We start from the raw sequence: 26692 nt of genomic DNA, 5'->3' as shown, positions 1-26692 counted from the left end.
ATGTATGAATCCTTGAATACAGTGATTCTCTCTAGTCTTTTCCTTAAATGTATTTTCTAGTTTTAATTTCTTTAGAGAAAAGCTTTTCCTAGTTATACAGAACTACAGTTTTAACAAATAACATCTGAATTAAACTTTAAAATGAGAAAACTGTCTATATTATATACAGTAACCTTTGGCCAAAGAATGGCCCCCCTTCATCTGAAAAGAAATGTTCTATAGGCACAAAACTCTGGGAGAGAGATATATAAAACAATGAGGAAAAAGAAGACACTTGCCTGGCCAGTCATAAATTAACCTTTGTGGTCAGTGAGTAACGAAGTGTTAGGAATAGTAATACTAACTATCATTTTCTCTAATCTGAGATATGTGTTATTCCTTTGTAAGACTTAATATTTCAAGTGTAACAAAAGATCTAGTCCACCATTACAGATGTAGAGAGAACAAGAGGCAATTAGCTGAGATTCCAGGTCCTTAAACATTAGATTATCCTAGAAGGGGAAGGCTGGACAAGGATAGGGCACTTTTACCTTTTCAGCATCTTTTAAGGTGGAAAGAAAAGAGTCAGGACAGGTATAGACACTTGTAATAGATTCATGGGAGAACAGAAGTTTCAGTATAACTTCTTGTACCACATTTGAGAGTTCAAACTGCAAGAAATTTTATTCAGTGCAAGCCAGCAAGGACAAGTACAGAGACAATACTCAAATCTAGGAAACATATGGGACTACAGCATCTAATACCTAGCATCAATTTCTGGAAGAGACATAAATGAAAATAAAATGGAGGAATACAAGAAGGACTATGAATGCAGCCAAGAGGAAGAGGACTTGACATATGAAGGAGAACTTTACCAAGCAGCTTGTACTTTTATTTAAGGAGGTAGAGTTTAGTTTCCACAGAGATTTTAGCAAACATTCTACAGACAATAGGACTCAGTATTTTGTCAGATATGTAGGTTTCATTTTTGGAAATGTAAAGAATGTTCTAAAACGTGGGTACAATCAGAACAGGAAAGATGAATTGATACATATATCTAATACTGTTCATATGTGTTTACAGCAGATACAAGATTTTTAATATTAGATAACAAACAAATTTAATGCTAATTGTTCTGAAATAATTTTGAAGTATATTGCAAAAATTTTAGATCACTGCTAAACTAAAAATTCTAAACTTGGTATGAATTTTGAATTTGAACAGATTATTAGTACCTCGGTAAGGGACTGGATGTTGACAAAAATGTGGAGATATTTGTTGAGATGGAAACAATACTGGGAATATAACACTTTAGATTTAAAGGTTCCCTTCCAAAGAGCTCAATGGGCAAATCAAGAAAGTGCAAGTGCACATGGGAACTTCATACTAACGTTTGCAGTTGCTTAATTATAGCAGGTTAAACCTGAAATTGGCAAAATGGAAAATCTAATATCATTTTTCACAAAATTGAACGTTTTTACTTTTATATAAGTTAACTTCATCTTTTTGGGGCACAGATAACATGATTCAACCATGCTGGTTAATTTGTCTTCATATTGTACCAATAACCATCATAGGTAGTTTCTAACTTATGCCTCCTACTTCAATGTTCTCAAATTCTGTTTGATTGCCATGCCAGAGGTTCTGAGAGATTTTGACCAAAATGTTCTATATCAAAACCAAATTTATTTGAGAAAGTAAAGGAAGAGTAGATCGACACTGGCCATGGAGAAAAGAAGTGAAAAAGAAATTTGGCTTGCAGGAGCAAGGCGACGCCATCGGGGAATGCACAGGAAGGGCTTCCCACCTCACTTAGTATGCAGTGTGGACCCTCTTGATGTCTCTCTTTTTATTTCCATTATTTTCCACTGGAAAACTTACTTTAGATCCCAGATATAGCTGAATATTTGCATTCATTTCTACAAATGGATAGAATACTTCAACTTCACAAGCATTTGTTATACATAGCATGTTAATGAGTCTATAGTAGTCTGTATCAGTCTATATTCACATTCGGGAGCCTAATGGACTCACAGAAGTGTCTTTTCACTTATCAGGTACCTGATAATTGCATTTATTCTAATACATTCCAACTGAAGCAAAGCATGTGGAATAAGAATCGAGAAAGCACTCAATAAAAACCCTATGCACTTTCGTATCAGTGCCAAAGAAGAGTTAAAATAACTTCATCTGTGTTATTGTGGGCATTGCAGGTGTGTTATTTAGGGTATTGTTGGAATGAAATTGAGAAAGATACCCTAGAGTAAATTCCTATTTGGCTTATTTCAAATCTTGTTAAAATAATAAAAATAATCAAGATGTTTTCTTTTATATTTTAAATCTTATTTCAGGTTCACCTTGGATAATTAACAAATGCTCTTATTTGGTAGGAATTTTTATATTATTTTACCAGTCTGTAACAGGAAAAGCATGCACAAGGTACAAAAAGTATATTTTAAAAGTACAGAAAGATATACAATGAAAAATATCTCCGCTAGTACCTGTCCTCCATCCACCCATCCAAGACATAAGCACTATTACTAATTTTTGGTGTATTCTTGCAGAAATATCACATGCTTAAATGACTGTATCATATTTAACCCTTTATTTGTTTTGTTTAACAAGTGGTAACATAGTACCACCCAGTTAGATACCTTGCATTTTTTTCACACAATACATCTTAGAGATAGGATATGTATGGAGCTCAGTGGGAGTATGTGTGGAACTATCTCATTCTTTTTGGCGGCTGCCGTGGTTTCTGTTTCACTGAATGGATGTATCATGATTTATTTCAGTGTTCCCTTATTGATGAAAATTTAGTTTAACAATCCAAATAGTGCTGCAGTGAAAATCCTTATATGTATGTTACTTTGTACCTTGTAATACCATCTGTAGGATAAATTCTTAGATATGAAATTACTGGGTCAAAAATGGTTGTGCTTTTTCATTTTGATAAGATTTTGCCAAATTGCTTTTCATAGAAGTTGTATTAATTGTACCCCTACAAAGAATTATGAGGATGGTAATTATAGAAATTACCAGAAAAAAATCATCTTCATTATGTGGCTATGAATGATGTCTAGACTACAGTTATAGTTAGTTACCCAAGCTACTATTTCTTTCTCTTGATTCTTTTAATGTTGATGATCTGGTATCTGGTATCCACTGCGCTGTAAAGCAATTATAATTATTACCTCAATTTTACAGATGAGGAAACTGAAGTTCAGATACATTACATAACTTGACAGAGTCAGTAATGATATGGACCCAGGTAGTCGGGAAGCTAGCTCCTGCAACTGACCCACAAGATTACAGTGCCCTTATTGCACATTTTAACTTTTTAAAAGCATGTTACATACATTTTTTTTTGCAATGTCTAGATCATGCAGAAGAGATGAAACCATTATTCCATCTCAATTTACAATGGCCCAATGTTTTCTTTATCCCAGACATATATTTCTTGAGTTGATATCCACACTCTCATTGCAAATAATCTTTCTTTTTCTTGTGTCTTTTTGTACTTTAAAACCTGCCTTTTACAGATAAGGCAGATTAAAATAGAAAGTTTTTATTTTATTTTATTTTATTATTTTACTTTATTTTATTTTTGTCTTGAGGATACCTAGAAAATGAGCACCAAGTTGAAATGATCTTTTATGACCCCAGTATAAATAAATATATTATAGCAATTTTACATCTTTTATTATTTCAGAAATATGTCCAACAAGCTCCCAAGAAACATTTATAATAATAAATGTTTAAAAAAATTTTTAAATAGCTTCCTGTGGTTCTTTCAACAAGCCCCCTGACACTTTTCATGTGCACGCAAGTGGCTGTATTCTCCTGTACCTTGATGTATGTGCAGCCTAGGTGAAATATTGTGAGCATAAGAATTGCATTTGGTAGGTCTGCTAGGAGAAGGTCATGTAAGAGTCATCTTTGATTTGTTAATTGGATTTTTTTTAGATGTAGTATATGGCAACAGTGATGTGCATCCTAAGGGGAAAAAACATCCATTTTATAAAAGTTTATTTTCATATTTTATACACTGTAGTTCTGTTGTGTGTTTTTCATTTAGTAACAATTTATGTGTTTTTCTGTCGCAGAGCACTGCGGCCTGTGGTGTCGAGGCTCACAGCGATGCCATCCAGCCCTGCCACATCAGAGAGGCCATTCGACGCTACGGCCACAAGATTGGCCCCCTTTCCCCATTCACAGTACGTAATAACAGAGTTATAAAAAGTTATATTTATAATCTGAAAGAATTTTGATTTTCAAGTGGTCAAATGAAGAAGCACTGGAATTGTTGAAAGCAATTTGTGGTGACTATAATTTTGTTGTATAAAAGTGGCATAATTCTCTTGGGAAATAAAAGTTAGTCATTTTTGTCTCTTTTTGGAAGGACAGTTTTTTCTACAAAATATTATTTTCTTTCAATTACAAATTATGCTTTTTTGTTGGAGCTTATATTTTCTATTTTTCAAAGCTTAGGTTTATAAAACTTTTTTGTCAAATTATATGTATCCAAATATTGCTAGAAGCACTTTATATTTTAAAATTGGTTAGATTGGCAATACCACTTCTATCGGATGTCTTGCTCCTAAACATACTTTGAGTTGGAAGAAGAAGAAATGATTTCTTTACTGGCTTTGAAGTAGGCTGAAATGCAGACAGTCTTTCACATCTTCAAATGGTTTTAAAACTTATAATCAGGGTTTGTTGTTGTTTTTTTTAAGTGGAGAATTAAAGACTATATTTCAGCAGCCTAAAGAAAGTGTGTGAGCATGTGTGTGTATGTGTATGTGTGTTTTAATTAAATGCTCATCTTGTAGCCCTTTTTTAAAAAAAATTTTATTCATGTTAATAGAACTTTCTCCAAATACATCTCTGTTTATAATGAATTGTTTTGCTTTTCAGAAAGTGAGGTTTGATTTATGACTAAGGAACAGTAGAATTTTCCATTTGTTTCTTTATATTTACTTCTGCTTTAATATGCAAAAGCAAAATATATATGTATAACATTATGTATACATAAATCCTTAAGAGTGGATTTTATTGTTATCTGTTGATAGAAGTCATGATTTCTTCTAAATTAAATCACTCCCTTTTTCTCTTTATTTTAGTTAAAGGGAATGCTTTCTTTCCATTCTTTGTTTTCATTAGTTATTATTGACCATATAGGTTCTCGGTGTGACAGCAAGAATGTGTCAGAACCTTTTTATATGTCTCCAGAAGCATTTTGTAATGACAGTGATTATTTTTACTTGTTTAATATTTAATATTTGTTATATATTTTGAGAACATGATTTTAATACTTTAAGACTAAAGAAGTATATTCTTTCTTATGAACGCATTTAGATTATTACAATCAAAAAGAATGTTTTTAGATTATTACAAATGAAATCAAGTATCTACATAAATGAAACAGTTTTAAGCAATAAGCCAAAAGGAAGATGAGATTTAGAAAAAATATGAGATGTTTAGAAGAATTTAAAAACCAACTCTAATTGAAAGAACCAATTTATAATAAAGGATTAAAAATATTAAATTCATAGCTAACAGCCAAATAATGTCTAATAGATTGAGGCAATGGAGTCAGAGAATAAAAAGGAGGCAGTCTCGATAATAATCTAGAAGTAATTAAAGGGTATCAAGGGGAAACAAGATTTTTGAGAAATAACCATAAAATGGTAACTAAAAATAATGGATAAAATTACATAAAGGAAAATGTAACACAGGGGGAAAATCTCCTACTCATGAAGTCTGTGATATTTCCTCAAAAGGAAGTGATGGCAGTAGTGGCTGCTTCATTCTTCAAGTTTCTTATTTTTAAATAAACTGGATGGATCACTTGAGAACCATCTTGGTTGATGATGATGATGATGATGATGATGATGATGATGATGATGAGTGTGTGTGTGTGTGTGTGTGTGTGTGTGTGTGTGTGTGTGTGTTCATTCCCCCATGTCTAACATGGTAATCCGTAGTTTATGTATTGTTGCTTTTATAATCTAAGATTGTAGTGTATGGTTGGAAAATGTTCTTGAAATTAAGTTCAGATATAGTTTACGCTCATTTTTATCTAATAAATATATAACCTAAATGTTTTTTAAAACTAATGATGGAGTTTTAAAATCCTTAAGCAGATCTGGAAAATATAACAAATAAGCCATGACCTAGAAGGTTCACTTAGCCACTGCCAGAACAGATGGGCAAAATCAACAGCAAATGGTAAAGAATTCTACCACAGAGGGGCTTGCCAGTTTTTATCACTCCTCAGATAGGACCCACCTTGAAAGGTCTGCTCCATCACCTAGAGCGATAAGTATTTGCCCAGCCTACAGGACTGAATATGCCTATTAGATATATCATGAGTAATAAGTAATAAGACAGGAAGACACCATTTCATGGTATATATAATATATAAATCTTCCTTTTAAAGTTAAAAATTCTCTTTAAAGTAGAATTTTCAAGTACCCTGTGTTCTAACAATGTGGCCACCCTACCTCAGCTCTCACATATCTTCAGCTGCTAAAAGGAGGTGTTCCTGATGTTGGGAGATGCTGACGTTCAGTTCCCTGATGCCCATTCCCTGAGATGACACTTCAAGTGGCACTAAGGACATTTTGCTACCTAGGCCTTGAGCTGCAGCTCTTAAGAGGAAAGGCACGTGAACATAGACTGAGATCTGCATTTTCATACAGAAAGGCTAAACTAACTTACCTCCAATGTAAAATTTCCCTGGTAAACCTAAATGCCCATGAGCACTTCATTTTTATTTATGAAACAGAGAATCTTGTCTTTGCAACATGTCATTCTGGATCTAGAGTGCTTGTCTGGTGTATATTTATAAATAGGATATCTAATTTAGAGTATCTATAACTTGATTCATATGTAGCCAATTCCCAATAATTTAAAATTGATTTGGAGAAATAAAGTAACAACCAATAGGTTACATAGAAACTTAATTACAACATCAATCAATAAACCAATAAAAATGTGCTTTTAGTGAGACATTATTCTGTCTTCTACTTTATGACTTCTGAAATGAAATTTTATACAAAGTCACAACGTGATCCATTTCCGGAATACAATTTATTGTATAAAGAATTGTGAGTTTTTCACCTTGGGAATTAGTTGAAACAATAGAAGAAAGGAATAAATGAAGCCACGTTAGGTGGAGGAGAGGAAAAAGTACAAACAATTCTTTGCACTGAGTAGCTGCCGGAATAGAGAGGAAGAGGGGAGATAGCAGAAATATCAGTTGCCTGCCACTCATGAATGTTGTGGAGACACGTGTAAACCACCCATTCCCACTTAACCAATTATAACAATACAGGCATGCCTCATTTTATTGTGCTTCACTTTATTGCACTTTATTGTGTTTTTTACAAATTGAAGTCAAGAACCTCCACCAGCAGAAATAGTACAACTGACTTTATTGTGATAATCACTTTGTTGCAGTGGTCTGGAGCCGAACCTGCCCTGTCTCCGAGGTGTGCCTGTTCTGTCTTGGGCATGTTGGTTTTAATGGGCGATTTCTTTCTTTTCTGAGATCTCATTTATTCTCAAGCCTATTCAGTAGATTAGAGAAAATATCATACCTAGAAGATTTAAGTGATTTTCCTGAGGTTCAGCTATTAATCAAATGATGGAACCAAGACTAAAAATTCAGGCATTCCGAATCCCAGCTCTTAAACCTTTCTCCTAAAGCATATGCTTTTGCAGCTGTCCTCACCCCTACATGCCTGATCTTCTGTATACACATGCCGAAGAACATTTAAAGAGACTAATTTTACTTCTTGCTTACTGTTTATTTTTCCTAACTATAATTCTGAAAAATCACTTCAAAGTCTGAGGTTTGTAGTAGTTATTTAGAGTACTTATGCAAGCTGGAATGTCCTAAGTGATTTTGAGGCTAATCATCTTATAGTGTCCCTTTACTCATAGTAGTTGATATTATGTGAGGTCATATTGTGTGGAGATTAAGACTTAATTCTAAAGCCAACTGGCCAATGTTCAGATCCCAGCTCTGCCACCTACTACTAGCTAAGTAGCCTTAGGGAAGTTTCTTAACCACTCTATTGCTGTTTCCTCATCTTAAAATGGTATAATTATAGAACGTGCATCATGATAGAATTTAAAGAGTACTATCAACTTGATATGTGGTAAACTCTTAATAAATTATATTAATAATAGCAGAATTAGTAGTAGCTGTAGTATATTTTCAGAAACGTGTCAGATAAGTATACAAAAAGATTAAAATAAGAGCTGTCCCCCGCAGCCACCCAATGACACAGACACACCCACAACACAGAGGCCTCACTTTGTAATCCCAAAAGAAACAAACCTGAATAATGTGACTTTTTAAAAGATTAATAGTTTATACCATTAAAATTCCAATACCATTTACAGATTATTGCTCCCAAGAATAAATACTCATTTTTACTTTTTGCATTAATAATAGTTGAAGAATATTAGTGGTTTTTATTACCATTATCACCTTAAAAAATAAGGTCTCAGTGACTATACATAGTTATCACAAGATTTTTGCATACTAGCTAGGTTTTGTATGTTAGCTCCTATAAAACAAATCTAAAGAACAAATGGCATGGCCGCATATTTATAAAGCTTCATCAAATTCAGTTTTTATGAGTTTATATATTTGTGTAAGTTATTAAAAACATTTTCAGAGACTGATGAGTATGTTCAAGTTGGTGATAAGTTTTTTTTAAAAAATAACTAGCCTTATTTTCCTCACGTTTTAAATTTTCTTCATTTTACTGTTTATGAAAATCATGTTAGTATGTTAGAAAATTAAGAAAGTGTAGAAAAGTAAAGGAAGAAAACTTACATTAAGAAGTGCAAAAGGTGTAGCAAAAGCTTTAATGAATTATCCTATCAGAAAATTAATTGGCATTTGATTTTTGAAGAAGTATTTTGTTCTCGCAGCCTAAAACTTCAAATACTTTTTTGGTAATGGTTTTTAAAAACATATTCTTAGGCTTTACTTGTATAAGTTTAGATGTAAAAAGCATTTTAAAATTTTGTAGATGCAGTAGATTTTTATAGTTAGAGCGTTTTGTAATTTCCCTCAGAAGAAATACCCCAAAGACTAACCCAGCGTACTGCTTGTGTACCATACAGAAGATGGTCAGACGTATGATTGATCTAGAGCCTCGCTGTTCATGAGCAGTGGGTGGTGCCCTTGATTACCTCTTCCAAAGGTCAAGTCCAACTCTCAAGGGGAAATGCTATGAGTGGCTGGTATAAAACCAGGTCTATAATTTTGAAAGCCAGCAAAAGGAAACGGTTCACTGATTGAGATGACGTAATCCCATGTGTAGTGCCTAAATCTATTTTAGTTTCTCCAGAGTGATATTCACAGTGGAAAAATATGTTAACTTCCTGAGCTTACATATTATCAGATGGCTTTCTGTTGAATTGGAATAGTGAGACAATAAAATTGTTCGTTTGAGCATGGTCATTAACCTAAATTAAACCTTAAGTGCATTCCTAGAAGTTAGTGGCTTCAGTATCCACTAAGCTACCTTAAATTCTGAGACAGAATCAGTATTTTAAAGCTGGCTAATACTTGAGAAAGCCAGTTAGTTTCAGTCTCAGAGAAGCATTATAATGTACCCAAGGGCACCTTGCAGATGAATGTCAGAGCTGCCCTAGAATCCAGCCTCCCGGCTCTCAGTTAACTATTCTTCCACTATGGCCATATACTTTGATGTGTATGTAACTATTAGGGTTGCTAGGGATGCACTGATATCATTGGTTCTTCAGGAATGTTTGCAACAGACAAAGATCAAAAATATGATATTTAGAACTCCTCACATTAAACTTTTCAAAACAAAGCAGATTGCTGTGAATATTTTAATTTAGAGTTTCACATTCATGAATAATTCATGTTATGAGCTCACATTAGATTTGTCTGCATTTTATATGTTCAACCTGAAGGCTAAAATGTCACAAAATATCAGAATAATTTCCAAATGTAAATACCAAGTAGATATTGGAGAATTTTTAAATATTTGTGTTATTACCAGAAGTAAAAATTTTCTCAGTAAATTTTTTGGAAGTACTAATTCTGTCATTATAGAATACAGCCAGAACCATTTCATAGTTGCGGACCACCAATTCTCAGGAAAAAATTAACATGTGACATATTTATCATAAAAGAATAACCTAAAAGTAAGTTTCTCTAGAAAAAAATGTTGTTTTTAATTTAGCTGTTTTTAATTTTAAAATAGGGTGGGGAGGAATTTTAATTATAAAATTTACTGTCAAATTATATGAAATCACAGTTTCTCTAGGTCAAAAACAGTTGAATATCAGGAATTTTATATGCTTCAACTTACAGTGTTCAATTTAGGATTTGTTAGGGAGAGAATGAAATGTAGAGATACAGAAGGTGGAAGAGCTTGGGAGAGAAAATCATAGAATCTGAGACAAGTGTTGATCAAATAATAACTTATATAATATTTTAAAAGAAACTTTTCCCCTGGAATATGTTATTCATTCTCAAAACACAGCAAGATAAGTGTTATTATCCCCACTTTATAGATAAGAAAACTAAGATTTAAAGAAAACTTGAACAACCAGCTTAAGGTTACATAGGAAGTACAAGAACCCTATGCGTGGACAAGGGCTAAGTACTCTGTGGGTCACTGGGACCATGGGCTTCAATGGGTTCTCACTGGACCTACTCATTAAGCTTCTTTTCACAATGGCCTCTGTTCTTAACTCTTTAAGTGATCTTATCCTGAAAATGTGAGGTAGCATTTCCTAAACTGCATTGTATAGAGAACACGTGTTCTAAGAAGTATTAAAATATGTCCCACAAGAAAAGGGTTTTTTTTTAATTAAATATTTCAGAAAATCTGTATGTTATATCTAAAAGGTCCACTTTTTGTGTGTGTGTGTGTGTGTGTGTGTGTGTGTGTGTGAATTTTTATGAGTTTATTTGAGCCCAACTGATGACATGTAGCAAGGAGCAAGATTCAGTAAAAACATTGAAGGTGTTTCAAAATCAAAATTAAGATTTTGAAACAACAAAAGTTGTAATTTCCATCAATTGTCCACTTTATTTTAATATTTTATTTTATTCATGCAGCATTGACAAGTTTTGATTTACAACTATAGCAGTATTTAATAATGTTCTACACAAGCTGGCAGTAGTCTTAGCTCAAAAGAGAAATTTTTTGCTTCAAAGTTGTTTCACTAACAATATCTAACTAATGCTCACATGTTTAAACTGGTAATGTTTAGAGGGAATCAATATATGAATTTCTTATCCAGCATAACTCTTCATGGTTTCCTGGAAAATATTTTTAAGGTATCTTAAAACATTATAAGCTGCTCAAAGATGTTATAAAGAAAATCTGTCACCTGAAGACCCTTCTCTGAGAAATATTTGCTTAAAGTTTCATAGTCAAACTTATTTTGCTTTGCCTATTAAATCCCAATTTGATGAACATTCTTACTGATACTGCTATGGTAGACATAGTATCATGATTCTGTATTGCCAAATCGAGGTGGCCCAATCGTGTTATATTATCAGACTTTTTAATCATCAGGCAAAATGGTCAGAGAAGGGAAGAGAGAGCTTATTTCATTTGAATTCTGCAGCAGTATCTTAAATTGGTGCAGCCAATGAATTGTTTATAAGGAATTATCCCGTTCTATTATGAAAAATTCCAGTACTATTAACAACTGGGTTGTTTCTACAGTAAACAGTGTCTATTCAAACACATTTTGCTTTTTTCTGCCTTCACTTTATATCAGCAGTGAACACCTTATATGTACATCAGCATGGAGTATAACATCCGAAGGTGATGTAGTCACTTACAGTTTTATACAGATCATTTATTTGGGCTGCTTTAATTATCAGAACAGTAAAACTAATAAGCCAGAATTCCAAGATATAACTTTCTAATCAACAAAACATTTACAAAAAGTTCAAACATAAAACTCAAAAATGACAGAACCTTTATTTTGAGTAGCACAAAAATTGTACATGGACATTCAAATCAAACATTTATGATGCCCCTTGAAATCCTACAGAGAATCCTAGAATTATCAGGAACATACTTTGAAAAGAAGAAAAGCAGTTTTTTTCTAATGCAATGATGGTTAAGATAAAAATGAAAGGTGATAGCCTTAATCAGCCCTATGTATTTTCTCTAAGCTTGTTTTCTTTAAAGTCTTTAAATTTGCAGTTGTTCAAGAAGTTAATGCATCTCCATTCATTGTAAAAAGCAGGCTATATCTTGGAGAATGGAGGAAGATTTTGAACATGAGAGCAAGGAGAGAGGAGTAATTGACAACAAAGAAAAACTTTTTGAGCAGAATATTCTAAAAGCACTAAATCTTGATTTGAATGTGTCACAGTTTCTAAGTTTTTGCAGTCTTCTGAAAGAACGAAGATAGAATGAAAAGCTATTTTGAGTGACTCCCAAAAGGAAATTATTTTTTCTTTAAAAAAGAAAAAATATCATAGGATTCTTTGAACTCATAAATTCATGCAAGCAGCAAAAAGATTAGTTGGGAGAAACTAAACTAAGCTGAGATATCTCGAAATTTAAAAATTATGCTCTAAAAATGGGAAGAAACTTTTTTAAGCCTATGAATAAACAAGAAGTAAGTATCGAGTTAGACTATATAACTCAGTATATTAATTGTTCATGGTCATCTAGCAAAAATACTATTTGAATTTTTCAGTTAAGATTTTATATCTAAAATAGGCGAATATTAGAAAAGAACTCATAAGTTTTGTTAAAATAAATTTTTTATTTACCATTGCCAGAAACATCTATCATTCAGAAGTGTGTTTTGTTTAAGTGAAACATTTGTGTACTATATTATTGAAAATGTGACAAAAATTCCCTCCAAAAAGCCATGATGAGAGCCTGTTGAACTGGAGATGATTTACTTTTTAATGATTTCTTAAATAGTGTTATATACTTTAGTCACTCAAATATAATTATTGAACTGTCATTTACTTTACTGATGTAATTGCAATGTTAATCCTACGATATAATAAGTGGATTGTTTTAAGTGTAAAATTTATGCCTTCTAGAAATGAATCTGTGACCTTACTCTTATTGTGCCCAGTGTATATTTAAGGCTATATCCAGGGTAGGAAAAAATAATTATGCATTGTTTTCCTGACTGGTGTTTTAATTACAATTTGATTTAAACCAAAATCCCATAGACTGTGTATGCACAGATCAAATATTCCACCCCACACACTGCCTCTACATGACCCCAGGTTGTGAGAAGAGAGAATTCATAGCCAATATGTCAGTAAGATGTTAATTCTGGCCCTGGCACCTGGATAGGCATTCTCACCTGATTGGAGTGCACTTGCAGTTCTGGGCATATACCCAAACTGTGAAGTAGGCTCTCCAGATCTGGAAATATTGTGGCTGATTAGTTGGCAGAGGTCATGAGGGCAGAGCCCAGTATTAGGTTCTGCATTTGCCCAGGTGCTTTCAAGGTGACAGTTGGGCAGCTGTACCCCTGATGCAAATACCACAGAGGCAGTATTTAAGTTGACTCTCTGGTTCCAGAAGTTCATAGCCTGGCCTACAAGTTCCTGTCAATTCCAATTTAAACACTTGTGCAGATTTTATAGTTTCCAGTCGAGAAGTTTGAGACTGCATTTCTGGCTCTGATTTAATTCTACATTCCTGATCTAACCTAAAACACCCATTCCCAGATTCTAGACTAATTAGATAAGAGCCTAATAAGTAAATAAGTTATAGTTGACAAGCATTCTTCACTCAAGCAAGCTTTTGGTGTTTTTTCTTTTTTGTTTTTTAAAGAGTGAGAGAAAGGAGAAAAGAAAACTAGCCTGGGCTCTATGCTGTCCTTTCCTTCTGCTGTCTAAGAAGACAGTATTAAAGGTTGATCCTTGTGTGGGTAAACTAACTTTACTTCAGTTTTAGGTAGCAAGCAATATCTTTTACCCACACACATCAGCTCATAAATGGTTAAAATAAAAAATGAATAAGAAGGCAAGGTAAAACTGTACTGCTATGAGTCAATCTGTCACCCACCACTGCTGGAAAAACAATTCAAAGCATATGCCTTCCTGGTAGGATGAAAGCACACTTCACATACAAAGGACAGCACTGGCTTTCTGAGTTTGGACTAGGTAATAACAATCTATTTGGCAGAATCCATATTTGTACGATTGAACTACAGATGATTTAGAAGTGAAAGAACCAGTGTCAACATTCCTACATGTCCTAAGATCCTTATGGCTCTTATATCTCCACATAGTAATTCAATGGACATTTGCAAAATATTGTGTTAGAAATGTGTTGAAATGGAGGTATGGTATATGAACATAAGTAACTGGATGTTTCAAGGTAACGAAGGAGATGCACCTATAAGCAGTGCCAAGTGATTGGTGTCGTAACTGGAGTGGACACAGTGCCTCAGGTACAGAGAAAGTGGGCACAGCTTGCTGAGGGAATCAGGGAAGCTTTGTAGGGTCATTAACATTTGAACTGAGTTTATGAGACAGAGGTGAGAGAAAGGAAGAAGAATTTTGAAAAGGTAATTCAGGCAAAAAGAATGAAAGCTAGAGTAAAATGGGAGGAAAAAAAAAGATGTATGAAAGCAGAATGGCTGTTGAGGCATAGATGAGGGACTGAGTTTGGAGTACATTGAAGGGAGATGAAGCAAAAAAAGATAGGGTAATGACATTCAGAGAAGGACTTTGAATTCCAAGCCAGTTTTCTTAGACTTCATGATGTAGGCCAGCAGTTATCTTACTGTGCTCTACAGAAACCCCAAATTATTTTACAGTCATTCTGCAAATAATTAAGTGTTTTCTCTAAATAATACAGATAAATTCGTATCTCTGATATATATTGGGTTCTCAGATTTTGTTTGGAAAATGTCTTTTAAACAATTGATACAGTCATCAAGGACCTATTTTAGAGTTTTTGAGCAAGGGGTTGACGTGAACAGATCTGAACTGTAGGAAAATAACTCAGATCATGGTGTAGAGGAGGGGCTGGAGTTAGTGTGTATGATCGGCAGAGGGACCAATTAGGTGGCTGCCATAATATTGCAGACAAGAGGCCAGAAAAGCCTCTGCTAAGGCAGATGACATTGAGAACAGAGAAGACAGAATGTAGATATTTGGCATAAAGAATAAGTAGAAGAGAGAAGACAGAAGAGGTATTTGGCATAGAGAATAAGTAGAACAAGACCCTGAATGAAAAATGACGCGTTTCTAATTTGGATCAATGCATAAAACAATTAAAAATATTCTCAAGAATAAATTTAGTGCCCAGATGCTGACAGAGAATTTGCATGACATTTAAAGATTCAACAAGGAAACTAATGTCAAGGGGATTTCCTGTGGGAGGGAGAGTAGGAGGATGGAGGAAGCTCAATGCATAGATCACCTGAACTTTAAAAAAAATTAAAAAGACATTTTAGCTTTCTGTTTGAACTTCTGGGGGTGTTTATATATATGACCAGAAAGTCCCACATATTCTTAGGCTTTTTTGATGAGCGAATTGACTTTCTAAGCCATTAATGAATTTGGACATGCATTCCTGAAAGATGACTGTAATCTAACCAGATTTCGAAAATGTTTTCATCATAAAAGCCATGCCTTCAATAGCTGTGCACTAGTGTAAGTTCCAAAGCATCATTTCTCTAAGCTTTGATGAGAAACTTTAATCTCTGTGTGAACCCACTCTCTCTACCACCTCCACCTACCACCCCAAAAAAGAAACTCTAAAGAAAGTAATGACAGCAACATCGACTTAGACACCAGATTTTAGAAGACTGATGGAATGATATGTCGTTAGTATGTTTTGCTTGGTTTACCAGAAGTTCAGTCTTGCCGATTACAGCAATGCTTCTAAAGGGAGACACACTATGTGCAGTTCATCATTTACCCACACAATTATTCACCTCGACAAGCACATCCAGTCTATACGAAGCTCAGTCTCAATTTCAGACTTTTTGCCCTTCCCTGCTAAGAGTCCCTCCTTCAGATTTATGAAAGAAAACATTTCTTTCTGTGAAAGGTTTTTGTACACCCGCATCTGGAAGTGTTTATTTCAGTGGCATGTAAGCTATCTGTGGATTTAGTTAACACCAGACCCCCTTTTGTGTACTCCTGCCTTAAAAATTTTATAAATGATCTCATTGAATTTGTGCCAGTGTGCACATGGTTTGGCTGATTGCTGCATATATCCTTTACCTGCCAGTCACCTTTGATTTATGTTCCTTCTGCTAAGCTTTTACCTTCCAAAAATGGTGCCACTGAACTGTCCTCTAAATCATCTTATGGGTTAAATTACTCCAAGATGAGTTGGTATGTTTTTGGTTGCCTATGGACAGATGAATTTATATTTTTCTGCCCTTACCCACTTCTAGTAAAGCCACTTAGAGAAGAGGATTGGACATGTTATGTCATCGATCTCTTTATTCCAAATGAATACCATCTGAAACACTATGCCAAGTCAAGACTAAAGTGACAAAGAAGTGTTCTTTGGCACACACTTCTGTTATGAGATCTTCTTTTTAAGTAAATCAGTGCCTTGAACTGAATCTGATGCGAGGATTTTATATTTCTCAGAAAAGGGGAAGTAAAGTATCTCAAATAAAATAGGTAAACTTCATCAAAAAGATAGGGACTTTGAAAGCTTTACTAACTTGTGAGTGTTCTGATGTGTCCTAGAGAAAAGCAGGTGGCTTGGCAGTTATTTAAAATGTTAGCTATTTGTGGTAGTGGTTTCTAGGGGTTTCACATTTCTGAAGAGAGGTCCTAAAGAGCTAAGTCTTAAGAGTGACAAAATGATGCATCAGTTTGAACTGATTTTCTGTGAGTTCCCTGGTCATTGAACATGCCATTTAACTCAATATTGCAAGATACCAGCCATCACCATCGGGACTAACCTTAATACTTAATGTGAGTTTGCTAACAAGAAGCTAGTATAATGCTGCTGGAGTGTGGCATTAATGATATAATATTTAAAGTAGGTTTTGCATACTCATATATCTCACTTAAACAAGCTTTGCAAAGAACTATTCTTTATCTGTTCTATAGGATGGTAGAGGAGTATTTTTAAATTTCTTGATTGTACTTGAAATGGTGTGGAAGCATTTAAAATACTTGGATTACACAGATTCCAGTATCATAGTTCACAAACTATTGTAAGCAAAAGCTAGAACTTCTAGGCTGTTTGGCCGTGGTCTCACTAACTCTGGAGATATTTATTCCAAAAGACTCAGGAGGCTTCATTTATACTCCTAAAAATTTATGTGCAACTCTGTGTGTTCTACCAAGGTGAAAAATGTCTCAGGACTGTGTCAGTCATGTTTGCATCATTTAGTCAGTCATGATACTAAATTGCTTTTCAGAGAAGCATCGTGTGTTGGACTCCTGTCGTTAGAAAATCAGCACCAGAGATGTGAACACTGTATTTTCATTAAGATGTCACTTTTATTTTTAAAAATTATACACACATATACGTAACATCTTTTAGACAGATATAATTGTATGTGTTATGTCTGCACACACATGTACATATATAGTCTTATTTTAAAAGGTTGTCTCTTAAGGGTTTTAAAGGTATGATATCATTTGACTATTACAACAACTTAGATAGTAGTATGATTGTGAGTATCAGGAAGTGGAGGAAGGAGGGAGAATTACCTGGTATGAACCAAAAATTTCACTGGTGCTATTTCATGTAAATCATTGTCATCCTCGTAGAATTCAAAAGTAGGGATGACAAGGCTAGTTGGCCAACAACAATCCTTCCAAGTCAGATGACTTGATTGAGCCTCAGTTTAATCTCTTGTAAAAATTAGCCATTTTTGGTACATATTTAGTAATATCACTTGAAGGCACCTACCAGAGTGCCTAAAATATAGAATGTGCTCAAAAAGTGAGCATTTATTTTAAAATCATTATTATCCTGAGAGAATCCAGAAGAAGGGATGGCAAGGCTAGTTGGCCAACAGTACCACAGAAAGAGGCCCAGCCTGGCATCCTAGTGTAAGATGGAGATCCAGACCCACTGTTTGGCTTTCTCTGTACCTTCAGAGAATTCCCTAATGTTTCCGTGCCTGTTTTCACATACATAAAAAGAGTAATTATGTGTTCTCTATAGTCGCAGAGGATCTTGAGATCCACGAACACTGGACTCCTTTCCTGCCCCACATTTCTGCCCTTGTGTGGGCAAACAGGCCTATGCTGAGGACCATTTTACTTCCGGTGGTGGTGACATTACTGACCACATATGGGAAGTGAGGCTTAGATGCAGAAAGAACTGGTGAAAAAGATGAAAAGCTACAGAAATTGTGGGTTGCAACAAGAGACTGCCAAAAGCTTTTCCAGGAATGAGAGCTTAGAGCAGTTGGAAGCTTTAGATTAAAAGGAAAGAATGAAACGTGTAGTCCCTTGCAAACTGGCTTTAATTATAAGTTTCCAACTTAAGGATCAGGGAAGGACCCTTACCCATAAAAGTTTCCTACTCCTGCTTTCACTGATTCGTAAACTTCTGCTAGTGGAAAGGCATTGTCTTCTCTTAAAATATATTTAGTACACGTGAAAAATCTAATGTTTTAGGTATCTAGGTGCGACGATCTGCAACTCAGCAAAATTGTTTGGCGATGCTACTTTACATTGATGACTTGTATGATCTTTGGTCCATTCTCTTAGTCCATTTCAGCAGTGTTTTCCTTAAGTTATTCAAGACAAACGAGAATTTATACTGTTTCCAAAAATCTAGAATTTAACTGTGAAATCTCTATTCAGAGGTAATTCTTTCATCCAATAGTTAGACACTTTCTTTCCAACTTAAATTGAAATTTTTTTTTATTTCTCCTAAATGGAAAGAAAAATACTATAATGTTATATGAATAAACTGTCTAAAGTCCTTTCTAATTTTGGTAGCAGTATTTCTCACATACTTGCTCAAGAGAATTTTGTCCCTCTCTCCACTTTAATCTCAAGATAGCTTCAGAGTGCCCGTACTTCTTTTAGAGGTCAGGGTCTAGAAAAAGAATCCTTTTCTAATTTAGATAGATCTAAGCTCAAGGAGTTCCTGGTGATGTAGAGCATGATAAAAGGAGTCCATAGCCCATCTCTTTCTTATTTCTTTGACTTTCTCTCAACTATTTCCTTCTTTTGAATCAAGTCCTAAACTTTGACCCACTTCCTCCAAGATACTTCATATTTTGTAATCTGACCCAAACCTAATGAGGATGTATCCTCAGGTAGACCAAAGGACCGTACTTTAATTTTGGTATCTCCCTCAGCAAAACACAATGCTTTTTGCTTATTTGGAACGCAACATAAAAGATGGATGGATGGCTGGACTGATGAATGGAATGATAGTCTGAAGAGAGAACAACCTTCCAGTGGCCAAAGTCCTGGTCAGTTTTAGGCCCTCTGAACCTGGTATGCCCTGTATAAATGGACTCTCCACTACCTGTGATTAAACAGTTTAAGATGACTGCAAGGCAGAGGAAAGAATGTCATGGGTGCTTCATTATTACTATCCAGCCTTAATCATTGATTCCTCAGGAATCAAAAGAAGAATAAGGCTCAGGTTTCCTTGTGAGCACTATCTGTTTTAAAATGAATGTGTTCAGTGCGTGGTTCTCTACCAAACATTGAAAAATTAGCATATTAGGAAAAGCATAAAGCTTAGTTGCCGGCATCATGCTGGAACCATCATTGAAGCTGACAACTACCTGTCTAATTGACCTTTGCACTCAGCACCTCAGTCAGAACTGAGGAATAAAGCTTCAAATACCCAAACAATAAGAAGGAACTTTGCTATCAGTTGTAAAGCTTAAAGGATTATCTTTTAAAATCACTCTTCAGTCATTTTGCTGAGTGGTATTTAGACAGTTAAATAATATGTATAAAATATCCAGTCTTCAAAGTTCTCATTTTTATTACAGAAACCAATCTTGTTTACATAATTGCTCTGGATAGCAAGCTTGCTTTGTTTGTTTGTTTGTTTGTTTGTTTGTTTGTTTGTTTGTTTTTATCCAGGAGAGCAATGTCCACCTATTGGGCTCTGGAATTAACCTTGTTCTAGAAAATTATTCTTTGTAATGGTACTTGTTGATGTCAGGTTTTACTTGTATGGCTATTTTATGAGGTACTAAACTGAAAACATTTTAATGAGGGCTAAATTCGATAGTTAATAAACAGTTGTTTTTAAAATGACAGCAATTATAAATATGAAACTACTATGGCAGAGATGGCCCTGAATCATCACTATCCATTCAGGAAGCTTTTTCTGAAAAATTTTAGGCGCCAGAAATAACCACTAGGAAAACAAGATTTGAAGAACCCAAAATAACAGAATCATTTAGATATTAAGACACACCTATTTGTTAGATGATTATGTATTCTCATAGACACAACCAAATTTTTCTGATAAAAGTGCCTTTGTTAGTGGTTTGCTCTTGTACAGCTTCAGACACATTTTTATGATACATTTTTATGCATGGCCATCAATTAGGAAAAGAGTCTAGACATCTTGTTTTCAAATTTGGAAGAAACTGTTTTTTTCTTGGATAACAACCTTACATGCTGCCGTGAAATATGTCAGGTTCCCACACAGACTTTGGTTGTCTGCATTCCCAGTTAGGAGCTTTTCTCTTGCCCCATTAAGAAATAAATTTCCAGCATACAATATTTTGAGCTATAAGGCTAGTAAAATTACTGGACAGCTTCAGTTTGAAGATGGGCCTTCACATGTTTCCTCGCTATAAGAGAATTCATCTTTCTTTTTATGCCAAAGAAAAGCAGATATCCACAGGGATGCTGTGATTCTACTTTCCTTGGGAAAAAATAAAAGATTTCTCAAGAGTGTAACAAAGGAAAAATAGTGCAAAGGTATGTGTCCTGATGTACACTGTCAGCTAGAAGCATGATGAGTCTGCTCCATAGGCAGACGGAGAGGAGACTTGCAAAGGAAAGAAGAAATCACCTCTCCCACGTATAATCGGGAAACTCAGTTCTCTGAATCCTCTTTTTCCTGAGATGTGTGTTTGGTTTGCTTTTTCTCACTGACCAAGGAAATCAGTTCCCCTAATGGGCAAAGAAAAATAAAGGTCACGAGTAATTCATATATTTTGTTAGGAAGGATTCATTTTCCAATCAATTAATCAGCAATAATTTTGAATTCCTGGTATGTGATTAGTAGCATGTTAGACAGTGGAGAAGAAATGAAGGAAGAAAGTGAACATCTGCTGAGCTCCATCACCCAGCACAGTAATTGGCACACTGAGAGCCGGTATTCATTTTCATCTCCATTAACTACTTGGGAACAGAAAAAGGGAGCTTGAAGTTTAATTGTGGAGAGGGCAACAGTAACCCATTTTGTAGATAAATGTTAAACTTTACTTTATTGATTTCAGTTGCTTTAGGACTCCAAAGGCAAAGGGAAACACAATAGCTGGAGTAATCAAGCATCCCCACCAGTGGTGTTTGGGCAGCAGTACTCTCCTAGATGCAGGTGGGAAGGACTCCCGCCTAGGGCCCCACACTGCATGGGGTACCTTCTATCACAGTCACTGCTCAGCCCTTTCTTCGCCACCCTTCATCAAAAGGCAGCTGCTGATGAATGGCTAAACAAAATGTGGTGTATACATACAGTGGACTATTTATTATTCGTGCATATAAAGGGATGAATTTCTTATACATGATACAACAAGGATGAACCTCAAAAACATTATGCTAAAGGAAATAAGCCAGACACAAAAAGATAAATACTATATGGTTTCATTTATGTGAACTATCTAGAATAGGTAAATTCATAGAGACAGAAAGTAAATTAGAAGTTTCCAGGGGTGGAATGATAGCTTAATGGGTACAGAGTTTTTGTTCGGATTCCTGAAAAAAAATTGAAAATAGATACTGGTGATAGTTGCACAATATTGTGAATGTAATTAATGCTATTGAATTGTACACCTAAAAATGGTTAAAGTGGTGGACTTTATGTTGTATATGTTTCACACTCTGCCCAACCCCCCAAAAAGGCAATTGCTGCCAAGTACTATGAAGGTTTGTGGATTATGCTGCCACCAGAGTATTAAATGGACACTGCCGAAGTAAGTAAGGGGAGAGTTTGAGCTGCAGAAGCTTTTAAATAAGAGAAAAGGCAAATGAACTTATCTCATCTTTCTCTTCATGTTGTAATTCAAAGATCCAGATATACTCACAAGTCAGCACAGCATCCACACAGTTACACATGGGGCTGACAAACAGTAACAGCTCATATTACTCTGAAATTTGTATATATATAGATCTAAATGGAAAGTGCATGGAGAGTAATTTGTATATGGACAACTAGGTGGGCATTAAACATTAGAATTGCAAATACATTTTTTAATAAAAATATTTAATAAGATTCCATTAAATTTTCAAAAAATTAAAATAAAAATTTTAGCTTTATTTAAATAATTTTAAAGCATTTTAAGGACAAGACCATCATAATGGTATTAACATTGCTGGCAAAGGAAGAAGTATACATGCCAGGATTTTGGCAAAGATTCCAGAAGTATTTTTTTGTGCTTTGAGCAATGCATCGTCTTTTGAATCTGTCACAACTCTGCCAATACTGATGACATTCTTTGGAACAATTTGAACGTTACTTATGATATTTTCTGGATCTGCTCAAAGATCATCTTGATGAAATAGATATCAAATTTGACCTTGCAGCCACTGTTGAACACATGGTGGGAATGATAGCTAAAAACAGTTAAAGCGATTATATTTAATTTTGAGAAGATACAAAATGAACAAAAAAGATGGACAAAGAACAAACCAAGGCCTTTGGAGGAAAACGAAATCAGTTTTAAATTGTGCAAAACTGATCTTGGTGTAAGTGATTGCTTGTTACACACAATGTTAGCAAAAGCTTACAAAAAAATTATATCTAAGTTTGACTATTTTACTTGTAATAGAAATTAACTTCTTAAATTTAAGGGAAAATAGTTTTTCTAAATCAAAGGAAAATTTAAACAAGAAAATGAATTATGAGGGAACGGTTTCACAAATAATCTTAAAGTTAATTTCTATAAAGAATATTTTCTGGTCATTTAGGTGAAGGTGAATTCTAAGAAAATCACTTCAATGAATCTCTTATTTGTTTTGTTGTTATTCTGGAAAAGTTACTTAAATTAAGTGAGGTGAATGAGGGTTATGCATTGTTTGAAAAAGTTTCAATTTTATCATTTAATTTGGTAAATGAGAACAATATTTATTGATTTCAAAATATTAACTCTATAAGAAGTAAACAATCGTCTCCATCAGGATATGCAGAAGAGAGAAACTTTGGAAGAAGGTATCAGACTGGGAAGGGAGCAATAAGAATTATAAGCTAATGGGAGAAGTGGGGCTTCAGTGAGACCTTGTCGGCCCTAAGATTCAGGGTAAAGGAGAAAGAAAGAGAAAGGAGGTGGGAGGTTCTGCAGACAGGCAGAGTTGAGTGTGATCACAGGCACTCCAAAGACCGTGAGGAAACAGGCCCAACTAGAGCAAAGGATATGAGTTCATGAGTGGAGAGAAGTGGAGGCTGCAGCCCAAAAATCCCAGTAGCAGTTTTCGTCTTCCTCCAAAACCCTTTAAGACCTCTGGTATGCATTGCCCAAATGCTTTCCAAAAGGGCTGTGCCAGTTCACTCTCCCACCAGCAATTTGTGAAAGTTCAGATTTCACTGTATTCATGCCAGTATTATTCTAAGTTTTAAACTTCATTAAAAGTTTAATAATTTGATAGTCTGCCAACATTTCTAAAATATAGCATTGCAATAAAACTAAAACCATCCCTGTTTTTAAAATGTTTCTTGGAGACTCACAGTGCTCTCTGCATTTGGTTTGGGAGAAGGAGCCCTTCCCTCCCAGTCACAGAGACGAGTCCATGAGTCCCCATCTATGTTGTGAGAGTCATTATATATGTCCGGCTTAGTCCCAAAGTGGTAAAGAAGATTAAAGGAGATGATAAAAGTGAACATTCATAAGTAGTAAAATACCAGATAAACGGAAACCTTAAGGTAATTGATGTATATTATGAGATTAGCATACAGTAAGACTTAAACTGATTACCTACCTTCATAGGATTGTGTGAGACAGAGATAATCACTTCTGACTTCAGTTTTTAAAAAATTAAAATTTGAGGTGGGGGATGGACAAAATCCTAAAGTTCATATATAGAAAATCAAATATTTAAGAATTGTCAGGAAAATTCTCAAGGAGGAGGGAATGTTAATTAGCCAGGCTAAATATTAAAACATAATGCAACCAAAAAAGACCAGAAATATACCCAAATATGGATGATGGATTGAACATATGATAAAGATAGAAAAATAATCTCTAAAATACGTCAATAACCAAAAAAAGAAAAACCCAAAAACTAAGATATAGGGCAGAAAGGCATATTGTGTTGTTATTTATGTTAGGATGGTAATCAGGGAAGATATCTATGTATGTATATGCTTGTATATGCATAGAATTATCTGGAAGGACTCATGAAACTAGTAAAAGTAGTTGTCGATAAATGAGATCAGAAATGAGAGGGAGGCCTATTGTTTAACATTATCCTTTGCTATAATTGGGAGCTTTTAAACCATTTTCAAGTATTACCTATTTTTAAATAGTTTAAAGAAAATATTAGTTCAGAGTAAGGCAGAGCCACTAGAAAGTTCTACAAAACCAAGTATGTTGGTGATTTTTTTTAACTTTTCACTCAGGTATTTTAGTGTCCTGGTATCTAATATATCAGGAGTTGTATAAACGTCCCTTTCTGCAATTCTTTGCAAAGTCCTGGGCACAGAGTTGGCTAACAATAAAGACTTTCTGGAGCATGAAGGTAACTTTCCTTTACTATGGAATGGGTCTAATTTAGGAAGCAGGATTGCATAGTTGGCAGTCCTCTTAAATATTTCCCCATAGTACCAATATGAAATATCAAACTTTGGCAGCCAGGCAAGTTCCCTGAATTCATACGTAGCATTTCTTTTCTGTTCAGAATTGAGATCCAGTGCCCGGTGCTTAGCTTTTTAAAATTATCTTTCTGACATTTTGCTACATTTTTGCACTGGTTCAAATGAAGCCCTTTGGATACATGAGGAGTTGTTAAAATTTCTCCCCTTGGAAAGTCACTGCGGTGGATTTCAGCAGAGAGATTTGCTTCTTGCCCTTTCAAATTCTCCTTGCTGTGGTCCTCCACAGTCTTCACTCTACCACAGTCAGAGACACGACATCGAAACTTATCTTCAAAACATAAACTACTCGTTTTCTCTTTTTTAAGTGTAACATTGAAGAAAATATAAATAAATATCTATTACCAATAATTTTATCAAATCGGGAATTTTGCAAGCCTAGGAAGTTAGCATCTCACACAGTGGAGACAGCCATGTTGTATATATGATCATCTTTAAAATTAATTAATTAATTAATTAATTAGTTAGTTAAATTTTAAAAAGCCACCTCCCTAAACAACCATGCTTATAACAACCAAACAGAAACCAGAATATAATGATTTAACTGCTGGCCTTTGGCCAACTGCGATCATTAATAAAAGTATAGTCAGTAATAACTAATGGAATGATGATGGTTTATGAACTATAAGAGAATAATAGTACGCTGTTGCATGCTCTCAAGGTTGATAGCAGTATTCATTATCTGCTGTATCATGTCTACTGTATCTGTAACAAACAACCCCAGAACTTAGTGTCTTAAAACAACAGTAATCATGATTTCTGTACAGTAGGAATTTGGAGCAGCACTGTTGAGCAGTCCTGGCTGTGGTTCCCCATGAGGTCACAGTCAGAAGTCAGCCAGGTGTTCGCTGAGGCTCGACGAGCTACTTCCAAGGTGGCTCACTTACATGGCAAGGTTAGTCCTGGCCATTGACCGGGGACCTGCCAATGGCAGCTGGCTTATTCCAGAGCAAGCAATCCAGGAGAGCAAGGTAGAAACCTCAGTGCGTTCTGTGACCTAGCCCCAAAGGTCACATGTTGTCACCAACCCTGATTCAGTGTGGGAGGGAATTACACAAGGGCCTGGCTACCAGGAGGCAAGAATTACTGAGGACTGTCTTGGGAGCTGGCTACCACAGCAGAGCTTCATCTCATCTTTATAAATACAAATGTGGAAAGTTGGGTTATATTGCATCCAATAACTGGTCATTTTAAAGGAGGAAATTTCTGTCTAATAAAGGACCACAGTCAAGAATTGCTGAACATACTTGAGATTCCCACCACCCCTCCACCCCCAATAAATCTTAAGTGAACATTTTTCTAACATTAGATTTCTGCAGGATGACTAATGGACTGACCATAGGGTAATTCAGCCATTGTTTTTAAAAATCCATTTGGCACGTAAACCTGAGATTCTGCTGAAAGAGTTGAGGTTAAACCCCACTCTTTCAGAAAGTACCGAGGGGCTGTGTGTGTCTTCTCCGTAGAGAGAAGGCCTGCATTCTCAATGTCTAGCCTAAACCCCGCACTAACTAATCTTCCTGGCCTTCAGTTTATCCTCGGTAGTGGGATCTCAGGCTAAGTCAACACAACTGGGATTTGGAATCTCGACTTCAGAGAGTCTGCATTTTTTAAACCTCAAGCTTAGCCATTCTCTGATTTTAAAACTAGTAACATTTTAAGTTATATACTAAGAGGTAGAGTTAGCATTAGATGAG

General features: G+C 35.0%; 1 protein-coding gene across 4 annotated transcripts in view; it reads left to right on the top strand.

The window, feature by feature from the left end:
- SUPT3H (SPT3 homolog, SAGA and STAGA complex component) overlaps nucleotides 1-26692 on the top strand; it is a 449818-nt gene that overhangs the window by 358758 nt on the left and 64368 nt on the right. For all 4 annotated transcript variants that reach the window (XM_023527667.1, XM_011354759.2, XM_023527664.1 and 1 more), the window contains one exon: nucleotides 4086-4196. In XM_023527667.1, the coding sequence (XP_023383435.1) occupies nucleotides 4086-4196 (111 nt within the window). The remainder of the gene's footprint in view (nucleotides 1-4085; nucleotides 4197-26692) is intronic.

This window comes from Pteropus vampyrus, unplaced genomic scaffold (assembly GCF_000151845.1).
Source record: "Pteropus vampyrus isolate Shadow unplaced genomic scaffold, Pvam_2.0 Scaffold18, whole genome shotgun sequence".
Taxonomy (NCBI): Eukaryota; Metazoa; Chordata; class Mammalia; order Chiroptera; family Pteropodidae; genus Pteropus; species Pteropus vampyrus.
Note: the sequence above shows the minus strand (reverse complement) of the source record. Positions and strands in the feature narration are given on the sequence as shown.